Source organism: Haliaeetus albicilla, chromosome Z, assembly GCF_947461875.1.
Source record: "Haliaeetus albicilla chromosome Z, bHalAlb1.1, whole genome shotgun sequence".
In the NCBI taxonomy this organism is placed as follows: Eukaryota; Metazoa; Chordata; class Aves; order Accipitriformes; family Accipitridae; genus Haliaeetus; species Haliaeetus albicilla.
The window spans coordinates 32,074,704-32,094,294 of record NC_091516.1 but is presented as its reverse complement, the minus strand read 5'-3'; the positions used below and the strand labels follow the sequence as shown (position 1 = coordinate 32,094,294).

Sequence of the window (19,591 nt, the reverse complement as noted above, 5' to 3'; positions counted from 1 at the left end):
TCCTTTGACCACTTGAATGCTTGTAGCCAGCTCATCTAATCTCAGAGAGGTCTCTCGGCAGAGGGAAGCAGATGCAGCCACCAAGTGGCTCTCATATGGTTTTACTCTAAGCTTGAAGGGCTTGGTTTAGGTTAATAGCTTGTGGAGGGATCTTTAATCAAGTTGCTGAACCTTCCTTTGGATATTTAAGCACTCTGCATTCTGAATCTTAATGAGGTTCTTCAGGGAGTTGGATTTAATGCTGTATTTGTTCACAATATATTCATTCTAGACTGACATGAGTTAAAAAGAACAAACTACATTTTTAACAGGGCTGTGGTTTGAGGGACACTTTTAGCAAAAAGCCAGAAAATCTCTCAAGGCCTGTTTCTGCTAGAAGATAAAACAGGTATTTGCTAAGCTAGCTTCCCAAATGAACAAGCATGCCAATGGCATCATCATTTGGAAAATGAAGAGTAAAAAAAGTCTGTCATCACATTCAGATTGAATATTCCTTTGTCCTATTACTATGGGTCTCCTCTTTCATCAGCTATGAGTTCAGACACCTGTTTTTTATTCAGAGTTTTAGAGTGCAAATATGCCATGTTTCTAAGCATACCAAACTGTTCCTTAATTTCATCCTTTTCAAAAACAATGGAGCTAAACAAAGGCATTCAAACAGAAGAAAATAGCACACACCACCTTGTGAAATTTTTAGGTTTTTTAAAGTAATCATTTTATCTTTCTTTTAGATGACATTGTTTATTGTAAGACATCATTTTTATTAAATACACTGTAATACAAGAGACTTTCCATGTCATGTTGAGAGAAGCTGGTCACATGACTCACAAACAAAACTTTTAACACTGATACCTAGGCATCACTTTGAAATCAGCCAAGATGCAATGAAACTTTTAAAGCAATGACTTGTTATAACAAACTGCAAAACAAGAACCACTAAATATTTCCACAGAGACATCACATTATTAAAAAAAAAAAAAAAAAGAAAAAAGAAAGGAGAAAGATAGCTCTACACACCAGGTCACAGTTTGGTGACAATATAGAGATTTATATTTATATGTAGATATCTTCCTCTTTACCTTAAGTGACAAAGAGAGCGGTATCTAGAAATATATATATATATACATAAAGTATAGGTGGAGAGCAGGGCTGGGACAAATATTTCATAATTAATTGATTCTCTCTCTATTGGTGATTCAATTAAACATCAACATTGAATTACATTACTTGTATATAAAACATCCTTAGCTGCTTTTCTTTAAGTTACAGAAAGATACATATAAGCTGCAAGATACAGGCCTCTGAAAAGATTCAATTTGATCTCTGTTTTCTCATATATTCCAATCAAACGGCCTCACTACTAGCAGCTTCTATTATCCTTGCCCAAAGTATTCAGTGTTTATAAAATACCAGCTGGTCATCCCTCTGAACCTTCTACAAGCGAACAACCCCCCCCCACAGACCTGGTCTAGAATGCATAGTCGGAAAAATAACACGCCCATCACTTCCCATTTCTTCTCCTGAGACGTATGTTTAAAAGATGGCAAAATAGTCACTTGGTTGCTATTGTGAAATTCACAGTGTTTTCCCTGCAACATGTAGACTTTTTTTTTTTGCTTCATGTTTGTGATGAATGTAGCACCCCCCCCCCCCAAAGGTGTTTTAACTAAGGCTCTAAAGGACCTCTTGATTCAAAGCAGCAGTGGTTCATCCCAGCCCTCACAACAAGAAAATACAACTTCCTGTGCTATCAAAACCTTCATCTTTGATTAGACACCCTGATCTGTCCCCAGCCCTTCCCCACTCCCCTCCCTCACATTTTACAGCAGTATTTGAAATTCATTTACAGGCTGCAACAACCCAGACACAGACTTGTTCTAACACATATGCATTGTACCTTAGTCATCCAGTGACCTAATCATTTTACTGGGCTATTTAATTTCTTTTTAAAGTGTTAAAGTGTTTTTTAAAATTCTACATCAGCCACAACAAAAACAATCTCTCAGAAAGCTTGGGAGAGGTACACAGAGAGAGAAAGACAGGGAAAAGGAAGAGAAAAGAAGGTGGCAAGAGGGAGAAAGGAAAGAAAGGAAAAGAGAAGAAAAGAAAGTGATAAAGAAGTAGCAAGAAAAGTTGAAAAAGAGAAAAAATAGGCAATTACTTATTAAGCTGTAGACAATATATATTGTTTTACCAATCAAAACGAATTAAGTCCTTTTAAAAAGGGTACACTCCATCATGCATCATGGGCTGCTGTTGCTTTACAAGTATTTATTCTCCATGGCCATTTCTGAGTTCTGCAGATCTATTGAGAGTGAAGGACAGAGTGTGGCAAATGCTGTTATTATTACTGCTGAATTTTGGCGTTCTCGTCCTACAAGTCGTGTTGCAGTCTCAATAGTCCAGCTCATTCTTGGAATTATTTCGTTACTGCAGACGAGTATAAAATGCTAATGGAGCTGCACTATTATTCTAGGACAATAAAACAACAATAGCACAAATCCAGAAATGACAGTAAAACAAACTCTGTTTCCCGAGCTTGGAAGCTTGTCTGTTCATTTCATTGTGAGAAATCAACAAGTGAGATGGGAATGGAAAAAATGTTTTTATGCAATCATCTGGGGAAGAAAAGTGCTTGTTGTTGTATCTCTGGCATTCTAGCACTGCCTCTGCTGCACACCAGTTAAAAAGTTGAATCTTACAAACACAGAAAATGAAATATCAAAAGAAAAAAAACTATTCTGGTTACTCAGCAGACTTTATCAATTTATTAATAGCACTCTAATCATTGTTTGTAATAACGTAGGTGTATGTAAATTTATACATATACACACCGCCCATACATAATGTGCATGCATGTCTGCACATATATAAATAAAATACAACAGACATAGGCATACATGTATATGCTATGTGTGTGTGTATATATATATATGCCATATGCAAACACACATATATATTATATGTATGATCAGTTCATAGCACAGTCCTGAAAGACTTTTTACATGAGCCTGATTGTCATATTTACTCAGTGTACACGATTTAGCTGACAGTGCAAGCATGATGAATATGCACATATACTCACCCTTCATTGTGATTTGAACATATTTCTTCCTCTTCTCTGCTCATTCTGCTACATTTACCCACCTTTTCATGAACAAACGCAAATTATGTATAGCTACAGTTTATAGCTTGTCTACTGTGATTATACATTTTATGCACTATCAAGAACATTAATGATACAGGTCAAGGTTATCCATACCAGTGGCTCTGTAGAACATTTGGTCCTTTAGAAGTTTAACATACTGCTATGTTATTGCACAATGCATTGTAACACTATTTATTCTCTGAAATTACTCTAATAGTCTCACTAGTAAATCAAAAAGAAGATGCCACTTAGTACATTTTCAGGGTTTTGTGATTATTTTTGGTATACATTCTTTCAGTGCTTGCAAAACCCACCTGTTTGCTTTCAGGCTGGAGCCTACTTTCCAACAGAAGCAGCATCTCAGATGCCTTTTTCTTCAGCTTATAAGAAACTAAGAAGAATACAGCAGGTAGCAACTTAGCACGCCCCTCCACCACCTGCAGCCTCCTCACACTGCACAGTAAGAGCAGACTCTGATACCCTTCTTTTCCACCACTGTTATTTTGAAAATCAATTTCAAATTCCTTTAAAACACAACATTCAGATTCTCAAGATAATGGGTTTCACTGGATGCTCAGTCTTTATCTAGCTTTCTGTGTGAACTTCCAAGACAGTCTAGATAAAATCTTAAGGCCCATTTTGTAGGAATCTTCCTCCGGCTTTTTGTGTATTTCCAGTTCAGTAGTGGTTGAGAATAACATCTAGTTTATTAAAGAAATACTGAGTATGGCTTTATAGTTACACTGTCATGTTTATTTGTAATGCCGCCTTTTCAATGACATTGAGAAGGGTAAAACTTCATCAGTGTCCAGTGAACTGTCTTCTTTTGAAAATGTTCAGAATCTTTATGAGCTAGCTCTAAAAGCTTCTGAAGGAAAAACCTAAAGTGCCTCAATAAATAATATATGTGAGCAAATTATATATTAAATGTGCTATGGGAACAGTTACAAAAATAAAATGCTTAATTTATTAAATAAAATATCCCCAACACAAAGATGAAGAACTATTTTGATCTGGCTCATATCAATAAGAAATAACAAAAAAAGAAAACAGAAAGAAAGATCCCTTTTTTGCAGTAACGCCCCCTCACAGAGGGAGGCAAAATTCTTGAGGAATAGGTAAGGTAGGTTTTCATTTGTAAGAATTCATATTAAAAATGATCCTAACTCTAAATTTGAAACCGTCAACTTCTGGTTTGAAAAATAACACATATGCCCATGCAGTTGTCATCAACACAGTGGCCATGCAAATGTTGTACACATACAATGCCAATCCAACCAAAAATAAATTATTTAAGAAAGAGTGGATGTTGGTAATGACAGCACTAGTACCAATACAAACATGGTGCTGAGCTCAGGCTCTCTGCACTCTGAATAGTTAGCCATAACCTCAGAGTAATTTGTTTTCTCTAGACATCTCTATCCCCTGCCATGGCTCAAACATAACCAGTGATCTTCGTGCTTTAGATTATTCATGTTATATCAGCCTATTATATCTGTAACATTGTAAAGGCATTTTAACATGGCTAATGTCCTCCATTAGCCCCTTCTAATGAAATATAAGTTATATCGTTATGAGTTTACTATGTCTACTAGGGTGTACTACAAGATGAGTGATACTTTCTGCACAAAGGGCATTAACCAACAAAGACCATGCACAGTTTTGCTTGCATGGTTAAAAAAAAGAAAAAGGATTGAGGAAGGAAGGAATATGCTGCTGGACAAGCACAGTGTAAGATACACCTGCTCCACCGTCTATAGCTTGTCCTATCTTATCAAAATCCTTAGTTTCAACAAGTGATCCTAAAATTAATACTGTACATTAATAAGCCTAGATTCAGCCTTTATTAAAAAAGACTAGCTGGAGAACATTTTTATACCAGTGGCATGACAATATCCTATCAGAAGACAAAATAAGGGCATGTGTTTAGTTTATCATGTTCTAACATAATTTTGTGCAGTGCAGGCAGCATCTTTTTCCCTTTTACTTGTATCTGGCAATTAAAGGTGCCAGCAAAGCACCTCCTTGAACAATTCCTTTAGTCCTCAGAAAGACTCTTCAGGGAAAGTGCTAAACCCCCTCTTGCCTTCCATCAAATCATTTCAGTATTTTTTTGTGGGGTTGGATGCCATCTGATCCCCTAATTCCTCCAGATAGTGTATCACACAAGACTGTCTTCTTTCCATCTGGCTTTATCTCTGCAAGGAACATGCTTCATGTAGAGAACACCAGTCTTCTATTTCCACCCACATGCCGAAGCAAAAAAATTGAGGTGAATCCATAGAAACTCCTAGTAGCTGTACAGCAGAAATCACAAAGTTCGAGTCAAATATATTTTTCCCTTTTTTTCATCCACATCAAAGGCATGAATACAACAAGGCATTGTAGTTGTGGTGGGCAAACTGCAGAGTCTGCTGATATAACAGATCAGGTTTTTAAGGCCTTTGTCTATGTAGAGTTACAATAATGCAGAAGCCAAATTGATTAGAAAGACAGGAGAGAAGAAAAAAATGATAGAAACTGAGAGAGTGAGAGAGAGAGGAGATACGTCTCAGTAATGTCTAAAAAGTCAATACTGTGTCTACAGATGGAGAAGTGCACATTGCTTGCCCTTTGAAAGCTTCTCCGCAACTTTGTCATTAATACTGTCAAAGTTAAGAACACATTTTAATGGAGTTCAGCGGCAGTTGAACACATTCATTCCCGCAGCCCATAAGAAGAAATGCTAGTAGACTTTAGCCTAAAATATCCAAGTAGACTGGAGATGCCTTGGCCAAGTTCTGGAGGAGGGAATGGATTTCTTTGATGTTGAGCCTCATGTGAGGCTCCCGTTGCCAACAGCCCAGCATCAAGTCATACACTTCCTTGGGGCATGTGCGAGGTCGCTGCAGGACTCGGCCCTGAGTGATGCACTCAATCACCTATGAGAAATCACAAGGAAAGCATCAGCACAGCTTTGCCAACTACATGGGGGTCACCCATGGAAGACTTAACTGCTAATTGCCACAGCAGCGTCACTGGTGGCAGTCACCCAGCCAAGCCTGCCAAGATGCATAAGCAGCAGGATGCGATCTGGAAAAATCACTGTAATGTAAGTTGTCAAGGAGCAGTAACTTCATTGATGTTAAGTTCACCCACATTGCCCCTTCCACTCATGAGGGAATGATAGCCAGGAAGTAATCCCATACCTCCATTCTCTCTCTCTATCAACTTCACCTCATCTCAGAAGGAGGCAGTTTTCACCCTGCTCACACAGACCATCAGTGCCTGTCCCTCCCTCCCTCCTTAAACTTATGAGTATCACTGTGGCTAATCTCTGGAAACGGGTTACTTGTGACTGCCTGGAAATCAAGAGATATCCAGATTACTTCAATCTATTCAAGAATGGTTTTGGACAACCACCCCGCAACAATGACATGTATGATAGGGAACTGAAATCACCCAAAGCCTGTTCAGGAGATAGCTAAGGTCCTCTTCATTGCCTCCTGGTCTTTCTCAATACCCAGAGGAGACACTATCCTATACAAAGGAAAAAGCTAAATTCCAACTGGTATAGTTCTGCTTGGACAACTTCCATTCACCCTGGAGAGAAAAGGCTGAAAAGGAAGAAATTCAGCCACAAAGTTCATGACAATACCATAAATATCTGATATCAAGGGTTTTGCCTTTACTAAATAAATTTGTTGCTGTCCCATCTCCAGAGAAGCTACCCCAACAGTTAACGTGCTAGCCTTCCCAATGCAGTTTGAGAATGTATTACACACACCTCGTTGTTTGAGAGCTGATACCATGGCTGTTTGCCATAGGTAAAGATTTCCCATAATACAACCCCCAGGCTCCACACATCGCTTTCTGTGGTGAACTTCCTGTACATGATACTCTCCGGAGGCATCCAACGAATGGGCAGCATGGTGTGACCCCCAACCTGAGAAAAGCAAATGAAAGAGTCAGAAATAATTCCTCCAGACCCTCACAAGTAGTTTATCAAGACATTAAATAAGGAGAATTTATGTTGGGTTTTTTTTTCCCATGTGATACCATTCACTTTGTGGACATTTTAAAAACTAGGGATTCACAGTCCAAACTCCTCTCCCCCGACAACAATCACTACCGTGATAGGTTTCTCAACAGGATCTCCAAAGACATTGTTTCCGAAGTGCAAACTCATCTTCGACACTTACTTGGCACACCCTACCCAAGGAACAGGAAGGTCTATGAAATTATTAATTAATTTAGCTTACCCACCCACTTAAAAGCAGTCCAGTTTTATTCTCCATTTTAACACTCAGGAAGCTAAAAAAGATTCATGAAATGAAATCTGCACTGATGATTCTCCTAGAAACTCAGTGATATCAACTGAAATCCACGAAGACACAGTGGTCTGACTACATGACACAGTAGGATGAGGATCTGTATGTTTTAATATCCTAATTTTCAGTGAATTAAAGCAATGCTATGTTCTCTTGATAATTTCCAAAGTTAATGCATCAAATTATTTTGTTCCACATAAACTACCCAGTCGTATACAGCTTTAAAAAAAAAATCAATCCTTTGGATATATCTCCTTGATAATAAACAACTAGTAAGACATGGCTCCTATCCCAAATTAACTCATGTTGAATGGGATCTTTCACTGAGTGAATGCCTTTCTGAAAGTCTCTTAGAACATTTTTCATTTTCCCCAGAATGCTATACTTCCTTAAAATTAGGTTTCCTAACCTTAATTTAAATTTTAAAAAAATCTCTTCTTTCCAGTTTCTAAACAATTACTTGTTCTTGCTATGTCCCATTCTGACTGGATCACGTCAATAAAGAAATCCACTCAAATATTTTTAAAATAGTGCCACTGCTGAGATACTGTCATATAGATTAATAGATACTCTGATTACTTTTGCATCAAGACAGCTGTGAATATTTCCAAGGAAGTTAAAAAAAAAAAAGTAAAGCTTTTTCAAGGACATCTAACTTTCGATTAACTCTCATTTTACTGTCTGAAAATTTATTTAGTTATGAAACCACATTTGCATTTTCAAGTTTCTGTCAATTCAGAATGTAATTTCTCCTTGTGGGACTTTACAGTTGTTGTTATTTAATAATGCCCTCCCTGTTCTCATGTCGAAACAGCAAATGGAAGGAAAACCCAATAGAAGTTCAGTCAGGGTTCACATTATTTCTAAATCACACAGAACATCCATTTCCAGCTATTTGTCAGTAATTCAGTGTTAGTGCAGCATACCAGAAATACAGCTACAGATGGGAGAACTCAACCCTGTTCTGTCCATCGCCACAAGTCAACACTCGTTACTGACTCCATAAAAACAGAAAGTCATGCTAAAACTTCCATAGACTTGGTGTATTACTAGGCTCTTCTTCTCCTCCCCCTACATGAGATGTCATACAAGTGATGGAGGACTGTCTTTTGTCCAGATGCTGAATGAAAGGCAGGGCTCCTGACTTCAGTTCCTGGCTACATTGAGGATTTGCTTCTGACTCAATGCAGTTTGCTGTGCACAGATTTCAGAGCCATTCAGAAGGGGACCCAATTCCTGCTGCTTTCCGCCTAACTTAAAAACATACACGTGAGCACTCCACTGACACAGAATGGATATCCATTTTTAAGTGCTTTACTCAATTCATCCCACTTGTCTCTGTGTTAGTTTACCGCTCTGGCAGTCAGACTGGCTGTAAGGCTCTGTGCATCCGTATTTTTAATCATCTTTGACTGAGATGTCACTAAATGCTGTGGAGAGTTTGAAGTAACACACGAACATGCTGAGATGCAAACAAGGCTTCAGTTTCTCACTTTATCATAACCTAAACTGACATGGCAACAAAAGAGCTCCAAACCACCACTTTTACCCCCATCTTGAATGGTATTTCATTAGAAAGTCAGAAGAGTTAGTCCCTCAGAAACATGCAGGCACATAGACCCAGACAAAGGGCAAGTGCCATTAAAAGATGGTTAGTGATGAGAAGCTTTTGGTCTCATCAAATATTAAAATGGCTCTTAGATCTGCTCATCATATAGCCTCTGCTACTGGTTCTTTTCAGCAATTTCTTTGACTCATGCCTTAAAAATTAATGAAAGCTATAAACAATAAAGCATGTGTCTCTATTTTTTTCTTATTTGTCACATCTTACATCAAAAGATTTTAAAAAAGCAATTAAAAAAACCCCACTCTCCAAATCTTCTTTTCCCATGGTTCCTTGCTACAGAATCACAGTGTATTTGTGGTAGGACTCTATGCTGAGTTTCCAATGTCATTCAGTAAAGTGAATGACACACCTCTAGAGTGATGATGATAAATTGCCACCAAATGGTGGCTCTGTGATGAACTGATCTGTAACATCACAGACCTAGCTGTCGCTCTTTGCACTCACAGCAAGACTGACTCATCAGTATCGACACCAAGAATTCAATTTACAGATAAGCATGAGCCATAGGGCTCTCTGGCATTCTTCCCACATCATCTTGTCTGGAGCTGTGTCCATTTCTGTCCCTGAAGGCAGAAGACTTCACTGGTCAGAGTACTTGTCCAGGACTGAGAAGTTCTGAGGTCTCTCTATCATTGCCAATATCAATCATTTTAGGCAAAGTTACTTCCAATGCCTCAGCATCTTTGTGAAGATAATACTTAATGCCTTCCCAAAGTATCAATAAAAGTATTATAAGGGGTGTTCTCCTTGCCAGATAGCATTGCAATGAAGACAGGATATCTGTGCAACACTGAGCATCACTTGTGGCAGGCTGAGCATCTACCTGTGGTGCAAGAGCACCTTCAGTTTCAACTCAGATGCTTGGCCAAAGGCACTTTTTCTAAATGCACACTTCCTTCTCTATTAATGATCAGTGGTTAGAGTCAACACTCATTCAGCTCAGAAAAGCATTAAGGGCTCTGTTACGTATATGCTTAAAATGAAGCATATGCTTCAGATCTTTGTTGAACTGAAGTCTGGGACTTGACACCACTGTTCACAGGATGCCTGAAATAAACTGACAGTCAGTTGTAAGCTTCTTTTGATCTTTATTGGACTGTTGAGTCCAAGCACCCACAGTTGTGCCATAACAGCGGTGAAGAAAGGTGGAGTGCCTTTTTGCTGCTGATGCCAAATTCTCAGCAAGGCTAAGGGGTGTTTTCCAAGAAGGACCAATGAAGGAAAACATGGCTACACTGACCAAACTTTAAAGGTGCTGAGTGCTTCAAAAAGATGCCTTCTGCATATGCTTTAATAGGAAATGCAAGTATTACACAGCTCTCAGGTATCATCAACATTCTGCAGGATAAAGTCCCTGCTATGCACACTGTAATTGCAGTGCTGCTTGATACACATAATTTTAAAATGGATGTGTGGTAAGCAGACTGCAGTTGCAAGTAAATAACACCTTTATATTCAGTCTAGCTAAGGTTATGTCAGGTTTAAAAGCATTACAGTTTTAACTTAATATGCTACCACTTTAAAATCCATACTGTAGCTGTAAAAATGCTGCAAAAATGACCATTTTATGGATACAAATTAGGGTACATTTTCCTGATGCTTACCTGAAAGCAGCTGCATTATGATGGCTCATTTTTATTTAGAATTGCACTTCTACAGATCCTTTCTGGGACTTAAGTACTTGCTTCCATATGTCAGTTTATGAAAGCAAGCACTCCCTAGCCCAGCTGTAGCCTTGTATTATGTTCACTAGTTGCTTTTACCAGTAATATTGGGCTACAATCTAAACCAGAAAGCCTGGTGAATTAGCTTCTGCAATGTGCAAACTATCCACAGGATGGAGACTGCCAGATTAGTGAACTATGATGTTCCACAAAGAAGCACTTCCAAGGGGAAACTGCCACACTGTTCCACGTATGAAATGTTGCATTTTCAACAATACAATGTCATTCCACTTGTCACCACTTTCAGCACTCATCTTTTAAATGAATTTAGAATTTTGGAAGTTGGCAGATAAGCTGACCTTCAACATTGTTTTCATTTATTTGCAAACATCAAACTCCAAGGATTTCTGTAGAAGCACCATGTCTTAGCCTTATGTTCTGTATCCTCCTTCGCAGGCACTAGGAAATGGTGAGGCTTGTTTAATGCAGAAATTTTGGTTTTAAGAAGGAAACCAGGCCTGTAGTACAAAATTCCATGGGAGTTGATATTTGTTGCCCAAGGGCCTACACACATCCATTCATCCATCCATCCATCCATCCATCCATCCAATGTAAACCCAGCTTTTTTGCACATTAATATTACTGCTACAGAGAAGAGCCCTCAGCTGATTGTCATCAAGCTAGAGGCAGGCAACCACTGCAATTTCCCTATGCCAATTAAAAATGCATCTGTCAATACCTTGCCCTGGTCGCTGTTTCAGCATCTACTGCCCAACTGCCACAGGAACACTGCTGCCCGATGTTTGTGAGCAAACAGGTATGCTCTCTTACAAAGAACAAGCAAATGAAGCCTTGTGCTCCTGCTGGAAACACAAGGCTGTGGGTGGAGCCCAGGGAAGCCAATACAGACATATGGAAGAAACAGACTGTATGTGGGGCTACACAGATAAGATGCAAGCCACAGGCTGGGAAAGGCACAAGAAATAATGTTGCTAAGATGACCATTCAATCAATTCCCACCAAGTTTATGCATTACTCATTTGTACCATGAAAAGGGAAGGCTGAATGGATTGGCCACATTTTTGCAATGCGTATCAGGTACAACCAGGTCTTACCATAGCAGCACTGGGGGTTGTGGTGCTGAGGGTATGACAGAGGGCTTTGGGGCTCCAGAGCCATGCCGTAGGGTCCTGCAGGAGCTGACCAAAGGACAGGACAGGGACTAGCTGGAACAGGGAGTAGTCTTTCTTCCTGCCAAATGCTGGTGGCTTTATTTGGAGAGGCTCCAGCACTCTTGGAGAGGACATCAAATCCAACCCCCAGCTTTTGCAGGCATTGAATTACATAACCCCTTCCCCATTTTTTTTGAATTTCTGGCTTTAAGTAGTTGATTACTCTGAATTCATGCAGTAAAAAGCACAGCAACCAATTGCATAGCCTTGGAAAGCAGACTTCCTCATTTACGTTCAGTGTTCCCAGGTTCCCACGATTCCCACAGAGTGACATTGCAGTAATGTGTCACAGCGCTTTGTATATTCTCTGAAGACTAGTGACGCTTTTTCTGCCAACAGGATAAAAGTAATCTTTTTACTTTGTGAGCCCAATGAACCTGAATGACTAACCCATGGGTTTCAGCCCTGATCCTGCCCAACGCCCTGTCTGGCTTGACTGCTGCATCTCTCCAGAGCCCTGCTGATCTCAGACGTTTTGCAATTCAGGGTGGTAGTCTTGAAAGCAGCAACACAGTTCAGCATATGCTTAAATTAACTGTCACGTGACAAATATATGATCAGTCTCTTTAACGCAACTTGTCTTAGTTTGCCAAACTGGAATCAAGCTATACCTTTTGATTCCTTTGTTCACCCCCTCCTAAAAAAGCAACCTGTCTACTTGCAGCATTTCAGGGTAGTTTTTGCTATTTATGTTTTGGTCTTCTGACTTGTTTTCCCATCTCAGGGTGATATAACTGCAAAGAAATGTTCTCTGCAAAAATTATCATGTCTTATTGCTAAAACTGAAAACCTCTCCTCTCTTGGTGAACATCTGCTCTTTCCCCCTCATAAAATGCTGGCAAATGTTTCTCTCAGCACAAGAAAAAATCAATAATTGTTATTTTCATTTATTCCATTCCCTGGCCTTGCAGACAAAGTCAATGTCTCCTCTTAAAATATCATCAGTCCTGCCATGTCCACTTGCAGAAAAGCAATATATTATTTTAACAGCCATAACAAGCCATACCACTGCAGTACATGAGGTTACTGAATTATCAAATAAGGCAGATTATAAACCAATAGCTAAAGATGTGTCCTTTCATTTTCACTTTTAACCCTGCTTTACTTCATCTCTATCCAAAAGGGGCTTACATTTAAAGTTCTTAATTAATTCTACCAGTGGTCTTGTCAGAAAACTGAAACAGTGTCTAGAACAACATTTATTACACTGTAAATTCTCTCTTCAGTTGTGCAACAACATCAGTTCAATATTGTGCGTCAACTTTGTGTTGCTGGAGATAAAATTCTTCTCACTAGTCTCTATGAAACCATGAGCAGTATGGAGATGAAGAAAGACAAATTACTCAGAGTTTCACATAACACAAGAACCAGAAGACAACAAATGAAATTTGTAAATGGCAGGTTCATAACAAACAAAAGGATGTACCCCATCACATAATGTACAGTTGCTTGTGGAACTCATTGCCACAAGATACTCCCAGCCCCCAAGGCTTATCTGGGATCAAAAAGTGATTAAACACACTCATGGAGGATAAAATCTGACAAGGGCTATCAAACACACAGATACCATCTCTGGCCCAGGAAGCACCTGAGCTGCAGAGTCTTGGAGGCTAAGAGAGTACATGAGGGAAATATATGCTTAACCTGTTTTCATACTATTCAGCAGGCACTGGTTACTCACAGTGACAGGATCCTGGACTAGAGGGGCCTTTGGAGAAGCTATTCCTATGTTCCTATGTAGAACGGCCACACATTGCAATATGCAGTTCTTATCAAACTTCTCAGCAATGCTTATGGAGCACTAGAAATTATTCTGTCAAAAGGGTGGAATGAAGGAGAGATGCCACATGGAATCAAAATATGTGAATGACCTAATGTATCTTACAATTCGGCATCTTCCAAAGACCATTTCAAACACTAAGCTGAAAGGATATAGAAACTGTATTCACTGTTGTTGTGTTTTACACAATAAAGTATCATACTGGGTCAGCCAAATATACAGGATAATTAAAAAATTGTAGTAGTCACTACATTACAGAGCACTCACTCTTCCAAGAAAGGAAGATGAAGTGCCCTGGAGGTAAGATCAGATGAGTGCTATCAAGAAGGTGATATGATTCACATCTCTGATTAAAACAAATGTCCCCCATCAGAGGGACAGAAGGGAAGTTAACCAAGTAGAAATCTGCAGCACTGAAAAGTAACAGATTACAGCTCTTCGGTGTCCCAGGATGAAGTGTGTATGAATGAAAAGAAGTTGTCTATTCCTTTAAAATATCATTTCTTTTACTTTAAAATGAGAAAAAATTCTAGTATTAAACAATAATGATAATCTAAGTGAAAAGAAAGGTATACCGTGGTAAAGACAACTCGAGCACTGTATTTCAATTAATTCAGTGGACATCTAGATTTCTTTCTGAAGATGGGAATTCAGGACCTTGGTGAAAAAGCAGGGAGATGGGATTGCAGTAAGCCAGAGAAGACTTGGCTTGTTGAACCAGATGGCCTCTCCTTTCTAAAACACCTTCTATTCTCCTAATTTGCTATACCAAGTTATGCCATAGCATACAGTAACTGATCATTCCAGCAGCACAACATGCAACTCAGAATATTGAGCTCATGTAAAGTACTGTGTTTGGCTTTACAAAAAGTAGTCACTATATCACTTGTATCCTATCACTATTTCCACACCTGAGTGTCTGCTGGTTCTACCAGTGGATGAAGAGAGTTATCAGGTACCAGCAGACAAGCAGGTGGAACTCATGTTAAAATCCTCACAGGCTCTGGGATGATCATCTAATGGTCCAAGTCAACAGCAAAGCAATTTTGCAATGCAATATTAATAAACTGCAGCTACTGCCTTTCTGATTTTCAAAGCAAACAGTTTATGAAATATCCAATTCCATTTTTTATTAATCCCAAATAGTCTGGGCTACCAGGGCCAAGGAGGTTTTAAAAATAACCTTTAATATGCACTGGAAAACTGACCTCTACAAATCTGTACCATAGCTGAAATCCTAACTTCTGTTTGCTTTTTTAAATAGGGGGTTTGAGGTGTAATGTGACAAGATGCTAGCTGAACTGCACAGTCAATATGAACAAGCAGCAGTCACTCGAGGGCAGACTCTGAAAGCCAAGTATCAAACCACATAAGCCAGTTTGTGTTCACTAGGAAATCTCTACTCCTGATGTCAAGTCTGAAAGCTATTTCTCAAGTACTAGAGATCACAACCTTTTCCCATATTTATTTTACTGAAAACCGCATTCTTTTCAAATCTACTGTAGGTTAATGTAGCATGTCTGGCTCTACTGGTCATGTCAAATTACATCACAGGAGAAGAGGGGAACAACAGAGCTTGGTTTGTAGCTTTACTTCTCCCTTGTGAGTCACAAAAGTGTTTCTATAATGTACACCGCATGGGAGCACCACAATTTTCAGTTGAAATGTCTCAGATGTTCCAGTTCTTTGTATTTAGTTAGATAGCCTCTCCCCCTTTCCCTGGGTTGTTAATTTATCACACGGCTTACAAATACCAAGATTAACAAACTGCCACACGTATGTGAGGCAACAAAATGAGTAGAGTCTTTAGTTTCACAAATCCTAAGAATATGGGCAAACCTACTGAGTTCCCACATCTTTTCCACAAATGAAAGAGGTTGTTTTGAACCATCAGTGCAAAAAGGAAATAAGTGACTCAACCATTTTATATTGGCTATTTTGGCTTGTTCACAGACTACCTGTATGATGCTGGGCAAGCCATGTCAGATCAAATCTGTCAACTACTAACTGCCTGAAGAGAGTTCAGAGATGTACCCTCTCCAGCCAGAAGCATCAAGAAGGCAGAGCAAGGCTTCATGAATTCAAAGGAAGACCAATAATCTCAATATCTCAGAGAATTAACAATTGCTCTTTTCTGTGCAGACTTATCTCTACTTGCCTAAAGAGCAAGGGGGAAGTATGATCACAATGACAATCCTGATCTGTCTTCAGTGCCCACACTGGGAATGTCTACACTGATAGTCTCAACGGGCTAATCTAAGTCTATGCAGATAGACAGCCACATTGGAAGGGACCTGAGAGACGCTAAATTATACTGGTCCTCAGCCAGATACTAATAAACAAGGCAATGGCAAGGTCCTTGTGCTCATTTTCCTTCTCTTCTGCAGTCTTGATCATGTTTTCTACTTCTCATCTTCTCTGGGCCATAATTTGATTACATAAACTGGAAAACACAAGAGAAAAGTTTCACTAAAATAGAACAGAAAATAGTCTCTGTTGTTTTCCTTCCATGAATTCTAGTTTTTGTCTCCTCACTTGTACCATGACATCATTTTGTGAGTTGAAACAGGCATTTGCTCTGAAATGAGGCATCCATCAAACAACACGCAATATGATCATTAAAAATACCAGTAACTGCTATTACTGAAAAAAACATATATATTACTCATTCCTATGGAGCTTGCAAAATTCTAAATTGTTCTTATCAAATTCATATGTTGAATTATTCCTCAAGCCATGCTTAAAATATTGTTCTTGGACACAAGAGCCAAAGTGTAGCCCAAGCAGTGATGAAATCATTTTATAGCTTGTGGCTGAATTTCTACAGTGGTGAGAGGGAGAATGTACAGCAGCAGAGGGATTGGAACCACAAATTTGCATTTTGGCTTTGTATTTGATTCAGGTCTTTTTTCTTAATTCTTTTCAGTGCCTTTCTCTACCCTCAGCACTGTCACTTTCCATTTAGGAAACATTATACCGAGAGGTGTATACAATGGCTCTTGGAATTCATGTGGCTGCGTTTAACACCAACACTGAGCTGTAAATTCTGCCTGTGATGCTAAAGCATCTTTCCTTCTGCCTCTAAAACAAGGCCAGATAATCTCCTGACATGCAAGCATTCACAGAAGGTGTCAGTCTAGTAAGAAATGCCCCCTAAAATTTCCATGGGTGGATCCATCCCCTGATGACAGGTCATCATGGTGGAGGTTTGGCTTTCTAATATAAAGCCTGTTGAACTTGCTCATTTCTAGGTGATCCTGGGGAACAGATGAGGATCACAGTGATCTTTGAAAGGATTTAGAACTCTGCACGAACATTGCTGCATTTCAGGTAAGGGCTCTCTGAAGATTTAAGATATACAGATTTCCACACCACACCACAGACTATGCAACATACTCCTCACATCCTTCACCAAATGCTAGTGTTGTGTGGGCAAAGGAGAAGAGGTGGGTGAGAAAGAAACCCACAACTACACTTACTCTCCCTGATTTGCCCTCATATGTTTTGCAGTGCCCCAAGACAACATTCCAGAATATCTTCTACCTCCTCCTAGCATGAAACTACTCCTTACTGTAATCATGCAGCACTGGGGTGGCTCCTTCCTCATGCATGCTCACCTTCCTCTCTGGAAGAATAAGAATCCTATTAAACATTGAGTCCTCTGCTTGCTGCACTGCTGTGTAATACCACAATTAATTCAATATCAATGCATAAAAGTAATTTTAGTTTCACTGCTCAAATAAAAGTAGGATCTGCAGTAGAACTAAGAGCCTGAAGATTAGGCACCCCATTTTTTTAAAAACAGGCTGCAATTTTACACCAAAGTAGATAGGACAGTGATTTAATTTTTTGAGAGCTCTATTGTTAAAAGTGCAGGTCAACTGTACAGTCTTCAATATAAATCTTACATGCAGCATTCCTGGACTCCAGGATTGCCTACATTCAGAGAGGTCCTGGAGACATTCAAAATAAGCCAAGTGGGAAATGAATGTCTCATATTGTTAAGATGACATATTTCAACTTGGTTGGGGTTTTCTGAGATTGTCTACAGCCCCAGTGTTTTGGACAGTTCAGGAATACTTCGGGCTAGGACTCCCAAATTAATCTCTGTGAAACTCTGGTACTAAACCGAGTCATATCTAAATTAGGCTGGCACTAGTTTTTTGACCTATGCTTGCATAATGCTTAGGTCAGTGAAGTCCTGTTCCACATGAGGCTCCTACACACCCTTGCGGTACATGTTATATATAATAATAACACTTTTTCTAGCCACTTGTAAAAAATTTCAAATGGGCTCACCAAAGCAGCTGCACTTTAACTTGGTTATATGATAGTGGGTTACTATAGCCCTAATACTGTTTGTGAGTTCTTGTACTTCATAATATTTTTCATCTGCTTCAGATGAAAACTTTTGAAATATTGTTCCATAAAGCATTTCCTTTTAAAGTCATGCTACTTTATAATACTCTTGGACAGGTTTAGGATGATCCACACAGAGTATTATCAAATGCACTCAATGATGTTCTTATTAAAATATTATGTGCTTCAGGCCTTAGTATATAGTTTTGTTTTCTTGCCAGGCAAATCTATTATTCTTTCTGTGTATTAGGCTGTCACCTTCACCTAACCCTGCATCCTAGCCTCTGTCGTTATTTCCCGTGCAAACGTCCCTGGATCTTGTATCCATCAGGATATTTTCATTTTATGGTTTACTGTAGCCTACAGGAAGGGGGTGGTTCTGAGGTTCCCATTAGCCTTGACCCCATACTTAGGCTGCAGCCCCATTTTATTTTCCTTTCCTCTCTGCCAGATAGGAGTTTGCCTTCAACACACTTCAGTCATTGAGCTAGCTAAGAGGCTTTTGTTAACAAAAAAACAGATGCACCACTAAGTTCTCCTGAAAGGATCTTCCTCTTACCATAAATGATTTTGAGTTTGGAAACCCACTGTATTGTGCAAGACCCATTCTGTAAGAATACTTCAGCCTTCCAGGACATTCAAAATGAGTGTTATACAAGTCTCATGTTCATTTTATCAGTTGGCTTATCACTGACTAGCTAACACTGACAAAAGAGGGTGCCTTGCTAGCATGGCAATTCCATGTGACTACTGACATTTTAAGTGAATGTCCTCTGAGTTGCTGAACTGTGTATTTGATCTGTTTTAATTTGCTTTTCAATTCTTTTGAACACTTTATGCATAGTTCTCCCTGTATGAGTGATTGGGTGCTCTGTTGCTGAGACTAGGTAGTGGAGGAATGGGATTAATGCAAGATCATGAAGACTCCATCACAAAATGTATGCCACTTAATTTTGACACTTTACTTACATCTAGTTACATAGGGAAATATTTATAGCATGATAGTAAGTGCACTGCAGTGTATTTGGTAAGGGTGCTTAAGTTTTAGTGAGATCTCACTGTTATGGTCAGTACGACACCTTTGCTGGAAAGCAAGAGCTGGCTCGAGTTTTCTGTGAAAATTGTTGAGCTAGGGAAACAGTCAAGTGGGTGTTAGCCATTTGAAACCCCAAAATAGTCCTACATATACTTTCTTTGCCCGTTTTGAAGAGATAACAGTAAGTATAATATGTGAGCCAATACAGAACATGCTTCTATCAGACAGGAATTAAGTCTGACAATTGCTGTTCAAAATGCAATCCAACTTCTTACTCTTTAAGGTCAGACAGCTTCCCAGCATCCATATCTTCCTGTGACAGGCCTGACACAATAACGGCAGAAGGAAGTTATTGTCCCCAAGACTGTCCTGGCTCTAGATAATGCAGGGGAAAACTTCCCCTGTTAAACAAACCTAACATGGGTCACTCTCCCT

At 39.2% G+C, this 19,591-nt stretch overlaps 1 protein-coding gene across 2 annotated transcripts in view; it reads right to left on the bottom strand.

Moving 5' to 3' along the window:
- Nucleotides 1–690: 690 nt before the first annotated feature.
- NTRK2 (neurotrophic receptor tyrosine kinase 2) overlaps nucleotides 691–19,591 on the bottom strand; it is a 208,409-nt gene continuing 189,508 nt past the window's right edge. For both annotated transcript variants that reach the window (XM_069776835.1, XM_069776828.1), the window contains 2 exons: nucleotides 6,915–7,073; nucleotides 691–6,069 (listed from right to left, as the gene is read on the bottom strand). In XM_069776835.1, the coding sequence (XP_069632936.1) occupies nucleotides 5,884–6,069; nucleotides 6,915–7,073 (345 nt within the window). In that variant the 3' untranslated portion in view covers nucleotides 691–5,883. The remainder of the gene's footprint in view (nucleotides 6,070–6,914; nucleotides 7,074–19,591) is intronic.